At 35.6% G+C, this 17,428-nt stretch overlaps 1 protein-coding gene across 1 annotated transcript; it reads right to left on the reverse strand.

Moving 5' to 3' along the window:
• Positions 1-1,458: 1,458 nt before the first annotated feature.
• LOC113350866 lies at positions 1,459-5,807 on the reverse strand. Its single transcript, XM_026594972.1, has 8 exons — positions 5,741-5,807; positions 4,778-5,211; positions 4,099-4,472; positions 3,260-4,033; positions 2,897-3,007; positions 2,528-2,803; positions 2,310-2,397; positions 1,459-2,229 (listed from the first exon to the last, which is right to left on the reverse strand). The coding sequence occupies exons 1-8, from the start codon at positions 5,805-5,807 to the stop codon at positions 1,459-1,461; spliced, it is 2,895 nt and encodes a 964-aa protein (XP_026450757.1).
• Between the last annotated feature and the right edge of the window lie 11,621 nt (positions 5,808-17,428).

The following is a 17,428-nucleotide window of genomic DNA, read 5'->3' on the forward strand; positions in this document are numbered from 1 at the left end:
GAGGTTGCTGATCATAGGCCTTCGACGAATGCTTTCCACAAGAAAAGTTGTACGCTTGATGGAATGACTGAGTCCACTAGGACTTGGTTGTTGGTGAGGGGTGTTGATACAATTGATCCGAAACAGATATATCTTTGTACCCAATTGTGGTGGAGAACTACACAAACGATAATTGTTTACCTCCTTTTTTCCGGTCATATCCAAAGCTTCAACCTGAGTTTTTTAGCTTTGAATGTGGCTTGAAGTATCGTCCAATCTTTTCCCTAGAAACATTTAGCGCTAAACTAACTAGCAATGTTATTACAAATGTTACAAAAGTTGAAACCCAAATATAAGTAGAGTTACAACTATTAAGTTACTACTACTAATAAGCTGCTAAACTAAAAAAAGGAACAAAATGAATTACAGACTGTAATACCCTGATTTCGGCAGTGTTTCGCTGAATAGAATATAGGTAATGGTTTTTCCTTTCCTAACATCGTGGCCTTTTCAGTACAATTGGCTCCAAAGTTGGCAGAAAACTCTGCAGTTAAGCGTGCTTGGGCTGGAGTAATCCAGGAATGGGTGATCTCCCGGGAAGTTGCTGCAGGATAACTGCAGCGATGCCCGTTAAAAACCCCACACTGTCGGATAACCACAGTGGCTAAGTGGGGAAAATATCGGTGAATGGACGGGTCATTATAAATGGCTTCAATTTAAGGTGTCATTATAAATGGATCCAATTTAAGGTGGTGGTGTTTTAATATCCCAATTTCGATAGTGGTTCGCTGAATGGAATATAGGGAATGGTTTGTCAGTTCCTAATACCGAGGCCTTTTCAACACAAGGGAAAGTTTTATTAAACTAAAGATTGTGATATATATATATATATATGCATTAAGCAAGTCCATTGGGGTGCGCATATTTGCTAATTTTCACCCCACAATGCGAATGCTAAATATATATATGCATTAAGCAAGTCCTTCGGCACAACCAACATCATATTGAAAAATACAAAATTACTTTCGCACATAGTGTTGAATTTGGGTCACAGAATAAACTTCCGATCAGGAATAATAAGGTGTTATCGTATAGAAGGGTATTCATACTCTTAATATGGAATAAGTCACCTTATTGAAGAAGAATTTTTGCCTCCATTAAGTTATAAAATCAAAAGTGCTAAAATTGTTATTTATTTTCTACAAAATGATGCCCGTAAAGTAAACGCTACTTCAGATCATGGGAGCTTGGTATTGGTTCCTCAACCCATCTAGGAAAACAATGTAGTGCTTTTTTTTTAAGCAGGAAAACAATGTAGTTTACTTGATCAAAAAATAAAAAATTACAAAATTTTATCGAACAAAGAGTGGAAAACTGATTAAAAGAATTAATTACACAATTTAAAAGAATAAGGAATTTAAATAAAGCAAGCTAGTAACAGTGAGGTCTACCTCTACTTTATTTTTAGAAAGACATTCACTACATCTCATCATCACTCAGGATAACTTCTACATCACTGTCAATGTACTCGACTGCAGTTTCATCTTCTTCATCACTTTCTACATCATAAATAAAATTATCATTGAGATCAATAGGTGTGTCTACTACCTCTGCTTCTGCATCATGTCTACTAAATTCTCGTGCATCAAGATCTTCTTCTTCAACAGTTTCTAAAAGGGTTGAAACCTCGTTATTTTGATATGCTTCTTCAGTGGTTTTGTATGTTTCTGTTTCTTCTATCTCTTCCACCTCTTCTAGTTCTGGAACATCCCACAAATGCCTATGTTGCATCCTTTCTGCTACTTTCCAATTCGATCCAAATTTATAATCATCCAGGTAAAATACTTGTTGGGCTTGTCGGCCGTCAGCAAGCACAAATGGATCATCCTTATACCACCTGCCGCTCACATCTATACAAGTCAAGTTGTAATCCTTTTTAACTCTTTTCTTCTTTGGATCTAGATCGAACCATTCACACTTAAATAGCATCACCCTATATGGATATACATACTTCAGCTCTAAGATGTCGGATAAAATTCCATAAAAATCTACCTGTTTGCCTTCATGTTCCCCTTCTACAACCAGTCCACTATTTTGGGTCGTACGGATGTCATCACGAGATTTGGTGAAAAACCGAACCCCATTCACAATACAACCTGAATATGATTTCACACGAGAATCCGGGCCACATGCTATAAAGTATAATTCATCGGTTGTATCAGTTGATCCTTTGTCTCGCAAAGCCAAAACCTGCATTGTAAAACATTACAAACAGTTAAACTAGATCAAATCACATATTACATTAAATTTTAACTTGTTTGCATACTTACATGTCGTTTAAACCATTTTGGTAATTCTTGTATTTGCCGTTGATGTAAATTGACATTAGACTGTGCTTTTAATTCATTCATATGCTTGCTGCACGTGAACAAGTGATAATAAATACCAAATTATCATTATCAAAGAATGCCAAACTCTGCATAAAGAATAGAGGGAAGTCACTTACTCTAAATACGGGCGTAACTCATCGCAATTATTCAACACATACCAATGACCCATTTCTATCTCTTTTTTCGATAACTGTTTGTAAATTGTACCACTAATTGGACAAGCACTTTGAGAAAAGACAGGCAACGACGTCCCTTTTTTACCATGGCCATCACATGAGGTATCGTTCTTCCGTTCTTCACGGTTAAATTTAGTTTCAATACCACGGAGATACAATGAACAGTAAGTTAAAGATTCCTTCACAATGTATCCTTCTGCTATAGAACCTTCTGGACGAGCTTTATTTTTCACAAACCTCTTAAGTGATCCTAGAAACCTGCAACCATATATATATATGACTTAAACACATAGACATTCGAATTTTACATGGAAACTTGAATGTAAAAGCATGTAGTTTTGCGAAAAATACCTTTCAATTGGGTACATCCAATTATAGTTCACAGGACCAGCTATTTTGGCTTCATGCGTCAAATGCACAGCCAAGTGAACCATAACATCAAAAAATGCCGGTGGGAAGATCCTTTCCAATTTACAAAGAATCAAAACTATCTCTTTTTCTAATTTTTACAGATGCTTCACACTCAATGATTTTGCGCACAAGTCTCGGAAAAAGTTGCTGAATTCAATCAAGGCATCAAAAATATCCTTACGCAAGTAAGCGCGGATTCCAACAAGAATAAGTCGTTGTAACAAAACATGACAATCATGGCTTTTCAAACCCAATATTTTGCCGTCCCTGATGCTAACTTTCCTCGAAATATTTGATGCATACCCATCCGGAAACTTTACTGACTTTAAAAACTTACAAAACTCTCTTCTTTGTTCTGGTGTCAAAGCATAAGAAGCACGAGGCTTGATACACTTATCCCCTAAAACTTTTAGATGAAGCTCTGACCTAATATTCATATCTGCGAGATCTAACCGGGCTTTTTCTGTGTCTTTTGTTTTCTTATCAAGGTTTAGCAATGTTCCCATAATGTTATCACATATATTTTTCTCAATATGCATAACATCAAGCTTATGTCTTATTCTAAGAAATTCCCAATATGGAAACTCAAAGAAGATACTCTTTTTTACCCAATTTAGCTCGTCACTGATACTACGCTTTCTTTTCTTACTTTTACGATTTGGGTTTTTTCCTAGCTCAACATGTTTGAATTCCTCTAACTGGTTTACAATATCATATCCATTCAATTCTTTAGGTGGAGGTCGAAGATCACTCTTACCATTAAACTGCTTGCTCCTTCTCCACGAGTGACCACGAGGCAAGAAGCGACGATGACCCAAGTAACCTATTTTACTCCTCAAACGTTGAGATGATGATTCATAATTACATACTGGACATGCCTTGTACCCTTTGGTACTCCAACTAGATAAATTCCCAAACGCTGGAAAGTCGTTTATAGTTAAAATGACTGCGGCATGCATTTGGAAACTCTTCCCTGTAGAGGCATCGAAAGTATCTGCTCCAACTTCCCATAACTCCTTCAATTCATCTATTAAAGGCCGAAATACAAATCGATATCTTTTCCGGGGGCCTTGGTCCCTGGAATAAGTAATGACATCATGAAGTATGGCTCTTTCATGCACATCCAAGGCGGAAGATTGTACGGAATAAGTATAACCGGCCACATGCTGTAGGAGTTGCTCATATTTACAAATGGATTAAAACCATCAGTAGCGAGTCCAAGCCTAACATTACGCGGATCCCTTGCAAACTGTTCATACTTGCCATCAAAATCTTTCCACCCTTTAGCGTCCGTTGGATGTCTTAGCATGTCTTCTGTTTCGACGCGCTTATCCTTGTGCCTATCCTTGTGCCATCGCATTGCAGATGCCGTGTGTTTTGACATAAATAATCTTTGTAATCTAGGCTTCAAGGGAAAGTAACGCAAAACCTTCTGTGCAACTTTTTTACCCTTACCCTGATGAAAGATATATCTAGGCTCGCTGCAAACAGGGCAGTCATCTCTTTTACTATGCTCCTTCCAAAATAAAGCAAAATCATATTTACATACATCAATCGTTTCATACCCCAACCCCAAGTGCTTTAAAAACTTTTTAGCATCATAAAAAGTTGCTGGTATACTTGCACTAGGAAAAGCTTCGTTTAATTATTTAAGCACCATATTAAAAGCTTTAATGCTCATATGATTGAGCACCTTAATATGCATCAACTTAACCAAAAAATTTAAGGACGACATGTTGCTGCAACCTGGGTGTAATTCTCTCCTTGCTTCTTCTAATAATCCCAAAATTGACTCAGTTACTTTTGGATGATCATTATTACATCAGCTCTTTCCATGGGCTCTCCTGAAGATCCATTATCAATAGGTATTGGTAAACTTAAGCTATCTATCATCTCAAACATTTCATCCGGTTCAGGCTCTTCATTGTGCTGCATACTAGAGGTAGCTTCATCTTGCCTATTTGAATGTGGTAAGAAATCATTAAGGTTTAGCTTTTCACCATGATGCACCCACACTTGATAACTCGGGGAAAACCCGTTAGACCTCAAGTGTCGTTCAATCAAATCTAACTTACGTTTCGGGTTTTTATTCTGACAACTGCGACATGGACATAGTGTTTTCTGCTCGGCATCAGTGTAATTCTTTGCTACTGCCATAAAAGACTGGATACCTTTTACATATTCGTCGGAAGTTCTATCTTTTAGCCGAATCCAACTCCTATCCATCTTTGGTTTCCAGTAGTCACTAGCAAGGCCTGTTAAGGTATCACCCAAAAGTAAGTAAAGGCATATAACCGGTATACTTATACTAATCAAAGAAGTATATATAGCTAATGTTAAAATCTCAAACTTGAAGAACAAAAAAACAATCCCTCTTATCATAAAGTTTCCTTTTAAATATTACTAAAACATAGAACAAGCACACAAATATGATCTTCATTTTTGAGAGAAAAAACTCTGACATCAAAGTTTTTCTATTCCTCTTTGGCATGTCTAGCAGTCTTCAAAGCAACGGGTTAAGAGCAAAAGCAATAAAGAAAGCTAAATATTATAATACAACCAGAGACAAATTTAAGCAATATAGTGACACACTGAGACTAAAAGACAACTGATAACAATACCAGATTGCTTCAATCTATTTTCTCACTGTTACAGGGAATCCGTGATAACTGACAACAGCAAACAGAGTTCTCTCCGACGACGTTCTCTACAAATATACCTTTTAATAGTGACATGGAAATTTGACATGTCTCTTTTACATGTTGTCTCTAAGATATTATAAACCTCCACCAGCAGAAGCCGACCAAGACGAAACATAAACAATTGGAGGAACCTTATTCAAAAATGACATCTTCTAAATCCACATATGGTGGACAAAGCCCGAACTTTGTTTCCAAATTTTTTACTAGACTAAGCAATTCATTCACCCAGACCAAGCAGGTCCGGCCAACCTTAAGCAAAACACATTACCTATCGATTCAAATGCTAAAGGCACTAACACCTCACATGCCACCACTGGTGTCATCGCTTAGCAGCACAAGGTCAAAATTTTGTTGCTCAACGGTACAAGGTTTGGAACTAACTACTTCGTCGTACATGGTCCTGATTTGTAGCCTCTTACCAAACTATAGAATTATATATAACGGATGAAAGTTAGATAGTCCAGTTATGTGAGCTTAAACTGCACCTTTATTCGTGTGTGTAGCCTTGAGATTATGGAGTTTTGATGGAAAATTGTAGGGTAAAGTGGCGGCAATCCCTAACCATAACATTTTATCTCTTTTGTACTAGTACAGGACATTGGTAAACAAAGACGTAACCTACTAATGGGTTCAAAATATAGCTGATCATGGAAGTGCGTAACATGAGTAGAAATCTATATATATATATATTACTTTTTAGCCTCAGCAATCTTTGACAAACTTGGACCAAATAAAGGGAAACAGATTGCAAAATAAAAAACTAGCTAAACCCTTATAAAACCCCTTTTCTCATTTATCCAAAACCAAATTTATCGTTCAAGGTTTCTCTTTCTAAGCTAATCAATTAGGTTACACATTACAGAAGTTTAAAAGAAACATTAAGATTCACTAAACAATCTAGGTAATCAGAGAAGTAATCAATTATAATTGTAAGTTACTAAGGTAGAAAATCTGCCTACAATTTTCATGCAGAACATCCGCAAAGTAAATTTCAGTTGGGAATTTCAATTTAGGTCCCAAAATTGAAGAGCAACAAAAATTGACTTCAATAAGAATATAAAAGATTCAAACAATACATAATGGAGCAAAAAAAACAAAATGAAATTGCAATTAATGGAAATAGGTTGAAGATAATACCTGCAACTTCCAATTGATTTGTAGCAGCTTAATATGAAAATACTCTTTTAGGGGAAAAAAACCTATTAAAATTGCATAATAATTTGTTTCTAAATGTTCAAATTATCAGGCAAAATTTTTTGAACAATAATTATTTGGTAAAAGATTAATACTTATGATATCTATGGAGAAAGGAGAATATCAGTTAGTGGAAGAGAAGGTGTTTAAACCCTTCGTGGGTTTTAGTAGTGGCGATGGTTGGTTTGGGGAGAACGGGTATTCAGGGGGAGAAACATCATTTTGTGGGAAATGTTATCATTAGAGGGTCGCCACGTCTGCACACGTTTTCCTCCATGTCGTGGTATTTTCCTCGAGATCCAAGCTAAAGGTGAATAACAAGATTCACAATATATGAAGCATCGTGCCACAGTCCATTGAGATTATTTTATATAATTATAGGCAGTCAACGAAAATGCGTCCATTTAGGAAAAAGCTTATGACTGGAAAATTCTAAAACATAAATACTCGTGTATTGGGGTAATACCAATTTCTGTGAGGCTAGCAAACCACAGCGGCAGTATAATAGGATTACTCTGGGCAATTGAGAGTTAAGATCTTTAGCTTTCGACTGGAATTTTTTCAACTAGAAACTCTGAAACTCTATTTTGCATTTTATTTTGATTGCACCAGTTTGATAATTTGCTGCTCAAATATAAGGCCGAAACATTAGTGTGCGCAAGGAAGTACTCGAAGAATGAGTAATCAACTTGTTCCCCTCCATAAAAGTAGAGAGTAGCAAGCTTATTAAACTAAAATTGCTTCATAAAAAAATTATGAGATTAATTGTTCTCTAAAATCATCTACATTGTTAAAAGATACACCTTTGTAGTGAACATGGCGATTATGATTAACTCTATTTTTTTAGTCATTTTGTCGAATGAAACCAGATAGACTTGTTAACTCAAACATGGCGTCAGAAGCAGCATATGCAAGGTTCGTTTTGAATTGGTACTAGATTTGTAAATTAAAGCTTATTTTATTTCTACTAGATTCTCTAGCTCATTAAGATAACCTACACCTGCAGCAGCAAGTTCCTGTTAGTCCTACTGACAGTTCTTGAAATTAGCCATTTCACATACTGAAGCAGCTCCATTCCATCCATACTTTATGAGAAAAAAAATGAAAAGAAATACATAAACGTTACATCTCATCATCATCATCGAGCTCAATACGTGTGTCTACGACCTCTGCTTCTGCATCGTGTCTTTCAGATTCTCGTGCATCAAGATCTTCTTCTTCTTTCCACACTTTAGTGTCCGTCGGGTGTCTTAGTATGTCTTCTGTTTGGACATGCTTATCTTTGTGCCATCGCATTGTTGATGCCGTGGATTTCGAAATAAATAATCTTTGCAATCTAGGCCTCACGGGGAAGTAACTTGCAATATTTTTTCCCTTACTCTGATGAAATATATATCTAGGATCGTTGCAGACGGGCTCATCACTGTGATTCTTTGCTACTGCCATAAAAGATTTGATATCTTTTGTATATTCATCCGACGTTCGTTTTTTCTGTCGAATCCAACTCCTATCCATATTTGGCTTCCAATAGCCACTAGCAAGGCCTGTTAAGAGTTAAACCAAAGTTAAAATTGGGCATATACCACATATACTTATCCAACTCCTATCCCTGTATCTTCTTAATTAAACCATTCCCATCGTTGTTAATTTACAGACATGGGAGTATACAGTTGATACTCTAAAATTTAACTGAAATAACGGGAAAGACCACAAGATGACTAATAATAGGTTCCAAACACAGCAACAAACATTACTTATGCTTAAAATAAAAAACGTTATCAAAGGGGAAAGTGATAGTGCTATGGTAATTAGAGATTACTACACTATGTTAATAATTAGATTAGTTCCCCATCTCATAGAGAGAATTAGAATATTGAGCTACATCCCTAACAATCCATCAAGGAAGTGTACAACTATAAGAATCAATCGGTGAATTAAAGTTGCACTTATATAATGTATAAGTAAAAAACAAAACCTCTTATGGTTAGTGGTTGTTGTTTCACGTAAGATCCTGATTGTCCTTCTCCTTCTTTCTAAAAATAACACTTAGGATTCAGCTCCACTCTATTGGTTTTATCTCTCTCTTATTAGTCGAACAGTAAAATGTGTTAAACTAGTCAGTCGTAGATCGAGTGATGTGGTGTTTAGAATAATCCCTATTGTTCAGGTTAGGGAAGTGTTTACTGTTGACTCATTCTTTGAGGTACCACTTGTAAAGGTGGTTAGTTGGTTTTCCTATTTTTTTTAGCTTATAAGGCTACTAACCATCTTTGTTTTCATCTAATTAAGAAAACCATCCTTTCAATACATTGTTCTCTAAAATATGAACCCTCCTAATACTAATGAGTATAGGACACAAGGGGGTTTATTCGGCCAAAAAAAAAACAAACACAAATCTAACTCATTCGTTTTCACTCTTTCCTGATAATCTCATTTTCTGCGCTTATAATTTTCCATAAATGTACTCGTTACTTAGAACGAACTTATACTGTAAGCTAACCATTCAGCTACCAAATTTGATTATGTCACTAAAATTTTATTTTCAACGACCATCAATATTGTCGCTAAAATTTAATTTTGGCGATATAATTGATTTATGTCGCTGTTTATATGATTTAGCTACGACATCAGACTAGGTCGCTGGTTATATGATTTACCGACGATTTTAGCTACAATTTTTTCTACAAGTCGCTAAAACTATCATTTCGCGACCACATTTTTTTAGGTCGCTATTTATTATATATAGCGACGAAAATTTGCATGTCGCCAGGAATTTCGTCGCTAATGCCATGTTTTGTTGTAGTGAGCTGAGCCCATAACATAAGCCCAACTACAAAAATACAAAAAAAACAACCAAGACCTGCAAAAACAAAAAACTACAGAACAAAGCAGATTCATTTAAAATCTGAAATACAAATCATCTTCATTCTCCAGGTTCCTCAGTCACTGAGGCTTTTCTTCATAGTACTGCACCTCTCCCCTACTGAGCAATACACCTCTCTTGGTCATTTTGTCGGCAGAGAAATTTACCTCTCTATATGAGTGCCTAAATGATATTGCAGGAATGCACATCTTAATCTTGATCCATCTGTTCAACACTATCCAAGGAATCTTGTTGTTCGCGAAAGCCAGCATCACAACGTTCAACACTATCCAAGGAATCTTGTTGTTCATAAAAGCCAGCATCATAACTTTTGAATCCAAACTAAAACATACATCTACCTGTTTTGTGATAGCCCACTCACCGGCAACAATCAGTACCATGACTTCTGCCAAGTAATTTGTTGCAATCCCCAATCCGCCTCTCCCATGTAATCTCCATATTGATTTCTTGCAATAAATTCAATTCCTGCTAGACTTGGATTCCCTTTGGAGGCACCATCACATCATATTAAAATTTGATTCTAAGCAGGGTATTTAAAGAATATTTGTTTCACTCTGGTATCATGGACTTGAATTCCTGAAACTCCAAAGAATAACAGTATATGCAAATCATACATTGTCCCCCATCTTTTGCCTTTCATTCTAAAACTGCCTTCCTTTGTACATCTTGTAATTCTTATTTTTAGATTGTCTACTGATGGAGTTGCATCTTCATAAATAACTGAGTTTCTTGTAAACCACAACTCAACCATGACATTGAAAGCACATATATACCATACCTCCTTGATTGCAGGACTTTTCCTTTTAGCAAAAGACAAAATTTCATCAAAATTTATGGGACTGGGACAATGAAAGATACCACTCAGCCAATGCACACAGTTTCACTGAATTCACAATGCCATAAAATATGCTCCGTTGTATCAGGATCTTTACCACACAAATAACATTTAGATACTGTGGAGAAACCTTTTTTCCTTACTGTTTCTTTAGTTGCACATGCACCCCTTAGTATTTTCCATAGATTTGTAGATGTGTAAGGGTGAATACAAGGTTGCCATACCTTCTTAGTCCATGACACTACCTCATACTTTTTTCTGATCATTTGAGCAGCATTTGATACAGATAAAGTTCCAACTTTATCCTTGGCCCATATTCTTCTATCTTTTCCCCACCAAAACTGGCAATTCTGCAACATCAAAATGATGCCACATTTCTGCAGGGATGCACCATTCACCATTTTGAATTAGGTCCTTGACTTTCATTTCACTATTTTGCAGAATATAGTCATCTTTTATATGCATCTCAATCAAAGCCGATTCTTTCACCCATTTGTCTTTCAATACTGAAATGTTTGTTCCATCTCCAACAATCCACCTACTACCTTCTTGTATCTCAGTAATTACCCATTTAAGTCCTGGCCAAATTGAGGATTGTTTATGATATTTTATCCAGGGGGATTTTGTGTTTCCCCCTCAATATAAATAGCTAATTTGCGTTACCCCTTTATTAGATCCAAAATTGGCAAAACCACCTTTCTGTTATAACTGCCGTTACAACCCCTTAACTGTGCTCGTGCAACTCACGTGTGTATTAATTAAAATTAATTTTCCTTATCATACGTTAATACCTTTGGACCTTAGAGCAAAGGCTATGGGTAGTCTCCAAATGGAGACTAACTCTTTCATTTGAAAGACTACTCCCCCATATGAACGAGTGAAGCTACTATGGGCAAATATAAAAAAAAAGACGCTACAGGGAGACAATCTCCCGTTTAGTTAAAAAAAATTGGATTTTTGACCAGACGGGGGACTGCCCCGGTCCAAAAAAAAAAAAGAAAAAAAAAAGTTTTTAACGGGGGACTGTCTCCCGTTTTGTACTAAAAGTTTCTTTTTCCTGACGGGGGATAGTCCCCCATCTAGTGTGAAACTCCCAACTACTCGTTCGACTGAACGAGTGTGTGGAAGAATTCGGGGGAAAAATGGGTTGAAATCTACCCATAAAAAAGCCTAATTTGCTCAAATTGGTAGTGCACTCATTCATTTGAAAGGATGACACTACCCACAGCCTTTACTCTTAAACACGTGGCTCATTCTAGACCTTGAAAAAAAAAAACCCATTATACGGTCATTTTCTTCCCTGCACATCGCCATTAGAGACCTTCAAAAATGTACTCTCTCATTATATTGGTATCTTCCTCCGTTCTTCTTCCCAATCTCCCTTATTTTCTATTTCGAACTCCACCACTACACAAAAACATAAATAAAAAAATCATTAAATATCCATAAATCACGAGATGAGTATACATAATTCATTACATCTTTGAGGCTTTTCTATCGGGATCCATCTATTCTTGACCATAACATTTTTTCAGAAATCAATAACATGGGTCATATTAACTTGTATACCAGGGCATATGATAAGGGACATTAAATACTCTATTTTTTAGGACAATTCTTATGGAATGAACAAATCTGGAGTTTGTTCATTTTGCTCCCACTATGGAATAAACAAACATGAAAAATGAATGTTCAAACCATGGATGTTCAAACCATCAGATTTGTTGCTTTGAACATCGAGTCGTAACATCCGGCACGCGTCTGTCGTAAGGACGCGTGACATTGCCAATAACGCTGGAGTTGGAAGAAAAGATGCTGGAGTTGGGAGAAGAAACGCCTAGTGCTTTTCTCTCTCCAAAACCAGTTTAAGATATTTAGGGTCTAATTTTTAATAAATACTTCGTGAGACCCAATTCTTAATAATTTATATAAATAAAATCACTAGTGGGACCCAAATCTTATTAGTTTATATTAATAAAATCACTAGTGGAATCCAATTTATCTATTTTATCTTGTTTCTCATAATGGAGAATTCAGTTTGTTCATCCACGTGGCTCAGCAAATGTTTGAGTTTGTTCATTCCAATAGGAATTGCTCTTACTTGGGATTTAGGAATTATTCATTAAAAATGCCACAACCTCAGTAATTTAAGTAATCGTAAAAAAAATGAAATTAAAATTCCTGTTCTATCCTTATTGATTAGTGATTAATATTAAATACTTTGTCCCAATACTCACAAATCCCACGTGGTAAGCTTTGCTGCACTTAAAGATCCCACTGTCCCCACCTAAACAAAAACCAAGAACTGAACTGTTATTTTTCTTTTCCTGATTATATTTCTCTGTCTAACTTTTCGTTTCTGTGTTTTTCTCCGTCTCCACTTTCTACCGTAGTTGGATAATTCTTCATCTTCTTAGTATTGTGAATCTGTGGTCATCACATGAAATGAACTAGCGCAGAAAAATAAATCAATATAAAATCAGTCTTCATTAATTAACTAATCATATTTTTCACCTAGACAACACATAATCCATCCACCTTGTTTTTACCATGTTTGAGGATTTGATACTCTCTATGGTGATTTAACGCTAATCTGATTCAACGTTTGTTTCTCTTTTTTTCTCTCTCTATTTCATCTTTGTAACTTCTTCCATAACTCTTTTCCTTCTTCCCTTGTGACCTCTTCCCTTAAATATGTAGAACTAATGAAATCACAGAACAAAAAGATCAATTATAAAACCAGATCAAAACATCAGAAAACTAATTTCGTCATTGATGAATATGAGATCCAAAAAGAAGAGGATTTGAGGAAAAAGAAAATTGGGTGTTCATTGAATTCTAATTACAGCAATTTCCTTTGAGAGCTTCCAATCAACAATTGATTTAAATGGAATATTTAGAATTTTTTTCCTGATTTTTAACAAAGAAGGCAAGTATAAGACCGGGGATTCTCTATTTTAAGAAAGAAAACAAAATGTTGATTTTGCCAATCAAGGGAGAAGAAAATCCGGCTAATTATCCTTAAGATTTTCGGTCTATTTCATCATAGAGAGACGATGAGTACTTGAGTAGTGATAGAGAGAGAAAACAGTAAACCAAACGGCCCTAACGAGAAAAGATGGCTTAGTTATTGTGAAGGATAATAGTCACACACTGTTAATCTCCCCTAAATAAACTTAAAATATAATATGAAAGGCCACTCCACTCATTGTCAATTGGTTTTGAGTTGGATGCCCGCAGACTCTAATTATTATTAGGGATATTATAAGGAATTTTAGCTTCTATTTTTAAGAAAAATTTATATTTTCAATATGCTTAAAATCCCAACAGAAATATCTTAATTCAATACAAAAATTAATGATTTAATCATTCTTAAATTGTATACGGGTGTACAGGTTAAGAGGACTCCAAAAACATTAAACAACTCTTTTTCACCAAAGTGGGCACAGATGTTGTGGTGATGATGGATTCTCAATACCCATATGTAGAGAATTAATTTAGTTTACTGATTTCAAGCAAATTTTAATAAGAACCCAGTAAATAAAACAATAAAAATTCAAAGAAAACCCTAAACAAAGAATTTCATTACGGTCCGCGAGTTATAACCCCAAAGATGTCACTATCCATATACAAAAATTCCAACAAAACAAATTGTTCACATAAACCCCATTTAATATAAACTGCCGATATTACTATTCTAGTTTAAATCACCCAACAGAAACAAAAATCAACCCCACTTTAATTCTTATTATATTGTCACCCCCAACAAGCAACAAACAACCACCAACAAGCAACACCACCGAACACCACCTTCCACCACCGCTACTGACCACCTCCGCCGCCTCCGACCACCACCACCACCGCCCACCACCTCTGATCACCAACGCCACCACCGCCGCCACCGACCACCACCGCCGCCACCTCCGAACACCACCACCGCCGTCGCTACATCTGACCACCACCACCGTCACCTTCGACCACCGCCGCCGCCACCACCTCCGACCACGACCACCACCGATACTGCGCAATTGCACCACCACTGCCAGCCACCGCTACCAGCCAGCACCACCACTGTTGACCACCACCGACCAAAACCAGCGCAACCGCCAACACCCGCCGCACCGCACACAACCACCGCTCAAAAATTAGATGAAACCAATTTTGGTTTCATCATAAATACGATGAAACCGATTTTGGTTTCATCATAAATAATATAAGAGGTATTATACATGTTCATTGATAGAAAGACATAGTTGGAATGTCAATATTGACATGGTTTTGAATCCTCAGGACCAGCAAAGAAATATCCTAAAGAACTCTGACCTCCTCCATAACTGAGTCCACGACCCATTTATCTGAAACACCAACAAGATTGGTTTCGTCGACATAAAATCTAGAAAGAAAAATCACATATTAGATGAAATAAAAACTTCATTCAAACCTCAGCAACATCATTAGTTACAGCTAGAATTCAAACCACACAACTACCTAAACATTATCACAGGTAATTCAGTTTCATAACATTTTGTAAAGCACCCACCAACAACATTTTGTAACTCAATTTTTTTTTTGTTTCAGACTTAACCTAAATACAAACACCACTTCTTTGATTCAAAGCACATAATCTCCATTACAGCTAGCATTGTAAATCCTAATCCACAAATATCAAACACAACAACAGTTCAAACTCATAAAAAAATTCAATTTAAGTAAGGATAAGATTAGATGGAACCAATTTTGGTTTCATCGGATGAAACCATAATTGGTTTCTTCAGAATTCAACTGCAAGAAAAATTATAAACCATGATTCATTCTGTTTGACCACACCAATAGCAATAACCTGTGTTGGATTATAAAAAGAATAACTTGAAATTCGCACAAATATTAGAAGGAATGGACACACAGAGGTCTCAATATTCAGAACAGGGTCATCCAATTCATTCATTATAGCCAAAGCCCAAAGGTAAGTCATACAGAAAAAAGAAGGTAAAACTACCATGGTAATTCATTGTACTGCGGGTACGTAAGATTCTAGTTTGTTTAGTTATACTGTTGTTGTTGAGATCAAATCATCTTAATTAAAGAAAATCAATGATAAAAGCAACAAACAGGGAAACATAAACTTGAATGAACCAAAGGGATGATACTACTCCGAAGAGATTAAAAACATATACCACACCACCTGCAACATTGATAAACAATTTAAGTAAGGATAAGATTACCTTACATCAAATTCCTAAAATGAGGCAGATGATTCTGACTTCCTTGCTTTGTCCATCACAACCAGCTCGACACAGATAACAACTCCATCACTTCTTTATAACATAATCAAACAATAATTCCATCAGGAGCTTCAAACATTAACTTTATCTAGAAATTCTGAATCATAGATTCAAAAAAATACATTATTATATCACCAACAAATTAGTTTCCTCAACAAAAATTAGATGAAACCAATTATGGTTTCATCTTATTTATGATGAAACCAATTTTGGTTTCATTGTATTTATTAAGTTTCTGTTGGATTTGATCCTGGATAAATTTTGATTCGTGCAAATGTTTATTCAACTGCAAGAAAAATTACAAGAGGTATTATACATGTCCATTGATAGAAAGACTTCATAGAAATGTCATGATTGACATGGCATGCCTAAAATGTGGGTTATGTTTCAGAATCTGATCAACGGAGTACACAAACTCTATTGAAGTTCAGACCATCCTAAAATTGATTACCTGAAAATTGATCTATTGAAGTTTAGACCATCCTAAAGTGCACAAACTCTGTAGATAAATCTGATTTTACGTTGACAGGAAATTTCATAGCTCAGATAATCAAATGTTTTGATATTGTTACAAGGATGATATAGAATACATTTTAATTTCAGTAGCATGGACTTGAAATGGAAACCTTTTATCAAATAGACTGAAGATATTTTAACATCAATTTTCGGGGATAGAGATGTATCAATTTTCTGAGTTAATATTCCTTATAACTATAACATGAATCATGTGATAAGTTTAAGATTCATTGATGATCACTTTTTTTCATGGATATAAAAACAAGAACATCAAAACTAGTGATACCTTCTTGAATCCAAAAGATTCCGACCATGCTCAGTTAACTTCAATAACTGAAGAGAAGGCATTTTTCTTAGATGGCTCTTTTCTAACATGGAGATGTCAGCAGATGGAAAAAACTATCTTTGCGAATTAAGGAAGCAGAAACTTTGACATGCTAAAATATAACCTTGTAATGTTATTCTTTCAGTATAACCTACAACATAATGACATGAATTATTAGTGGTTTGAATGCATTAGAAGTTCATTTTTCATAGACCAAAACATCAAGCATGATGCATATCATATTGAACACATAACCATTCGTGGGGAGAGTTGAACTTGTTGTGATATCTAAAAAATATTCCTGAACACCCTGGATTAGACGATATGTGCAAAACCTGACTGATTTAGATGGACTAAACGATCCAACTCATACATAGAAGTTTTAGATTACTTCAAGCAATTCTACAAACGGTAACTTAATTTCCAACAAAACCTTTAGCTAGTCTTAAGAATAGTAGTGATTAGCCACCAAAAAGTGAAAAGTAAGCTCCTAATAGGCTTCCTTCATAAATTCCCATTTAAATCACAGAATCCTTAGTGCAACATATAAGCTCTTAATTACCCAAAAGGTAGGAATTGAGAGAAATCAAAGACCAACAAAAGGTATGTACAACTCCAGTGAATTTTGAGAAACTAATACTTTTAAACCTAGACCACATTGAGGTTTTCTTAAATGTTCTTTCCTTAGCTATCTTTATCACAAAAGCTCCCTTCTTACTAGACAATACCAAGAA

Source organism: Papaver somniferum, chromosome 2, assembly GCF_003573695.1.
Source record: "Papaver somniferum cultivar HN1 chromosome 2, ASM357369v1, whole genome shotgun sequence".
NCBI classification, from domain to species: Eukaryota; Viridiplantae; Streptophyta; class Magnoliopsida; order Ranunculales; family Papaveraceae; genus Papaver; species Papaver somniferum.